Source organism: Plasmodium gaboni, chromosome 3, assembly GCF_001602025.1.
Source record: "Plasmodium gaboni strain SY75 chromosome 3, whole genome shotgun sequence".
NCBI lineage: Eukaryota > Apicomplexa > Aconoidasida > Haemosporida > Plasmodiidae > Plasmodium > Plasmodium gaboni.
In genome coordinates this window covers 837,903-842,317 of record NC_031483.1, presented here as the reverse complement: position 1 = coordinate 842,317, position 4,415 = coordinate 837,903, and the positions used below count along the sequence as shown (strand labels likewise).

At 18.1% G+C, this 4,415-nt stretch overlaps 1 protein-coding gene across 1 annotated transcript; it reads right to left on the bottom strand.

The window, feature by feature from the left end:
• Positions 1-1,357: 1,357 nt before the first annotated feature.
• Positions 1,358-4,099, bottom strand: PGSY75_0323800 (hypothetical protein; the record flags this gene model as incomplete). The annotated part of the gene is made up of 1 exon (XM_018784089.1): positions 1,358-4,099. One exon carries the CDS (start codon positions 4,097-4,099, stop codon positions 1,358-1,360), a length of 2,742 nt encoding a protein of 913 aa, XP_018643672.1.
• Between the last annotated feature and the right edge of the window lie 316 nt (positions 4,100-4,415).

The following is a 4,415-nucleotide window of genomic DNA, read 5'->3' as shown; positions in this document are numbered from 1 at the left end:
ATGAACATAATCATATAACATCTCTTGAAGATTTTTGTTCAACAAATATTCCTCCTAATGATCTTATAACGAAAAATAATGGTTCTCAAACAAAGAATTTACGCACAAATATATCTATGGATATACATTTTGATGAAAATAATAATAATGTAACCAATGAAGACGATCAGTTGGAAAATTCGTATAATTTATGATGATATAGAAAATAAATATCATGAAAGATAAGAGGAGAATAATAATACTTTTGATGAGAATCATAATATGTACACCCAAATCTATAAAATATAAGCATCTCTTCATAATAATTTGAATAATGAACAACATATAAATATATCTAATATATGGAATATATAGAATATTGGAAAAATATATAAATATATATATAATAAAGACCACATTGTTTATATTATTTGATATGTGGGATAAAATATGTTATAATTAATTGGAATATATTTAAATTCATTCACATATACATAAAAAAAAAAATAATAATAATAAAATAAAAGTAAAATGCATAAATTTATTCCTACAATTAAAATTATTTCTATAATATTTATTTTAAAAACAATTTGAATAAAACAAAATTACAAAAGTAAAAAAAAAGCAAAAATAATTCTTTAAAATAATATATATATATATATGAAACTTTATAAAAAAAATATATTAAATTTTTTATATGGTTTTCTGACTTTTTAATATGTAATTCAAAATTTTACAATTCTTTACACAATATTTTAGTTAAAAATATATTTAGTATATTGTTTAATATATTTATTATTTACATTTTTACATATATATAAAGTTTACTAATTTTTATATTATTTTGAATTATAATAACATAGAATGTAACACTTTTTTTTTTCCATTCTATCTAAAATAATACATCACAATATATTATATATATAATACATATTTGTAACTTTATTATATATTATTAAAAAAAAAAAAAAAATATTATTATTATAAAATTTTTTTATATATAACATATAAATGATATATATATATACACTATATGGAGTAATAAAAAAAAAAAAAAAAAAAATTATTTAATTTAATTTTTTTATGTTTACATCTTATATATTATTTCATTATTTTTTTCTTTTTTTTTTTATATAAAAGCTTCATGGCTTAATATACCAATTACTTTTTTATTTCACCTTGGTTTTGAATTAAACTTTTAAGTGCCTTAAAAATATAAATATATATATTAACAGAAGCATATAATAATAAAAATATTAATAAGATATATAAACATATATATATATATATATATATATTTAAAAGTATATGCAAAATTGTACAAAATTAATATATATATGCAAAACAAAATATATATATTTTTTATTTTTTTTATTTTTCAAACAAGTTGTCTTTCTGCCTTTTCTCGTACCATCATAGTTTCGTTTGTAGTTCCATCAAATTCAGGATATTTCATTGGATACCTTTCCTTTTTATTAAATTTTTTTTTATTATAATCGTTCAAATGAGTACGATTTATTTGTGTTTGCATTTGTATTTGTTGCTGTTGCTGTTGTTGTTGTTGTTGTTGATGTGATGGATAAAATTGTTGTGAGTTATAATTTATAAATTTGCTATTACTATTATTATGATTATTATTATTATTATTAAAATTTTTTGGTATATTATAATTATTATTACCTTGGTTTTTTGAAGCTTTTAATAATGACTTTAATGAATCTAAAACATTACTTACTTTTGCATTCTGTATGTTTTCAGATATTGAATTGTTGTGCACATTATCAACTTCATTATCTAAACGTAATATTGAATTAATTATGGGAGTAATATTAATATTTCCTTGTGTATTATTTTTATTAACATCTGAATTATTAAATGATAATGATGGTGGAAAATTTTCCATATTAGATAAATTATTTTTATTAATATTATTATATGTATTATTATTCATGATATTATTTTTATTATCTGGTAAATTATGGTAGTTATTAATTTTATTTTTAAAAGCCTTTTTATTATTCATATAATAATGTTCCACATTATTACTATTATTATTACTATTATTATTATTTCCATCATTATTGCTATAATTATTAATAAAGTTTTTTTTATATGTCACATTATCCATTGAATGATATTTATGATTATTTTTGTAATAATTCATATTGTTATTCATATTATTATTATGATTCATATTAATATTATTTTGATTCTTATTTCTATTATTACTGTAATTATTGTAATTGTTATTATTGTTAGGTATACCTTGATTCTCCAATAATGATTCTTGTGACACTAAACCATTTGAATTTAATGTTCTGAAAATATCCATTATTCTTTTGCTTGCTTCTTTTGAATATATATCATTTTCTTTCATATTGTTTTTTTCTAAACTAGAATTATTATTACTTCCATAATTCTGATAATTGTTATCTAAAAAACCAAACGTATTTTTTTTTTCCATAACATCCATACCTTTATTACGTTCTTTAATCATAGAAATCTGTTTCATTAATAATTCAGCAACAGTATTGCTAATTTTTTCTTCTTCCCTACCATTATTTGTGTTTATATTATCTGTATTAAAAGAAGCTTCATTTTTATTATTACTATTATTATTATTATTATTTATATTATACATGGCATTTTCATAATTCCTACTATTACCTTGAAAAATATTATTTTTATTATTATTATTATTATTACTATTGTTGTTGTTCTTTCCTTCTGATTGTCCTTGATTATTTTTATTATTCAGATATTTTATTATGTCTGTATTTTCATTAACATTCATATTATTATTCTTAAACCACTTTGCAAAATTACTTTTGGTTAAGTTTTCTTCATCATTATCTTTAAATATATTATTATAACTATTACTATTACTATTCATATTATTATTACTGTTATTATCATTCATATTCATAAATTTATTATTTCCTTTCTTCTCATTATTTTTTGCATACTTTTTAATATCTCCCAAAGTAAAAATATCATAATTATTTTTCTTAGAATAATGTAAAGGTGGATTATCCCAATATTTCTCCGAATCATTTTTTCTTATATTACCTTTATTATTATATTCATAATCAACCATATCATGTTCTTTTTTTAAATAATTTAAACTCCTATCATATTTATTTCCCATTCCTTTATTATTACTATTATTATAATTATTATCATTATAATTGTTATTAAAAAAATTATTGTTATTATAACTGTTGTTATTATAATTATTTGTGTTCTTATTATTATTATGGTTATATTCATTACTTGGTGCTGCATTATAATGTTCCTTTCCCGTTAAATTCATTTTGCCCTCCTTATCAATATATAAATTATTAGTTGGCAAATTATAACAATTATCATCTAAATTTTTAAAAACCTTTCCATTTATATTATTCAATGAACTTGACAAATAATTTCCACGATGTCTTCCCTTCACATAACCATCATCATTGTTATCATTATTATGAATATTAAAATTGTTATTAAAATTATTATTATTGTTAATATTATTATTATTATTGTTGTTGTTATATATGTTCCTTATTCTCATATTATTATTATTTAATAAAACATAATTATTCATTCCATTTACATTATTTCCTATATTATTATTATTATTACTTCTGTCTCTAGGTATATATTTATTCCCCCCTGGTTTATTACATTTCCTTTCTCTTATAAAACAATATTTATTTAATATATCTTCCGAATCATCATTTTCACATTCATATTTTAAAAAACGTAATAATAATAATTCATACATATCATATTTCAAACATTCTTGTTTTGTACTCTCTCTATTATATATTTCCTCATTAATCTCATAATTCTCTTCCTTATTTGTATCTGAATTAATTACGTCATCATAATAATAATGATATAATGGAGTATATCCATTTCCATTCTCATCATATATAACATCAGTACTAATGCAACTTATTCTTTTATATTTAAATATGTGCTTATATGTTAATTTGTACACATTATTATAACTTTTATATATCACATTACCATTCTTATCAATTATGTTATCACACGATACATCTATCGGACTATCACTACCACGATTATCTATTACACAAAAATCTTTTAAATCTTCTTCTTTTTCCATTTAAAAAGAAAAAAATAAAATAAAAATTATAAATATATATATATATATATATGTATTTATAAGTTAAGGGGAAAAAGCATATATACATATAAATAAATGTATTATTATATATTTTTCTTTTATATAACTATGATAATATATATATAAATATATAATTACTTTTTCGGATTAATTTAAAAAGTAATAGTGGTGAAAAAAAAAAAATAATAAAAAAAATATAATAGGTTCTCAAAATAATACAAACATTATTTAAAAAAATACATATAAATTATTTTACTATATATATATATTATTCATATAATATTAATCTTAAATT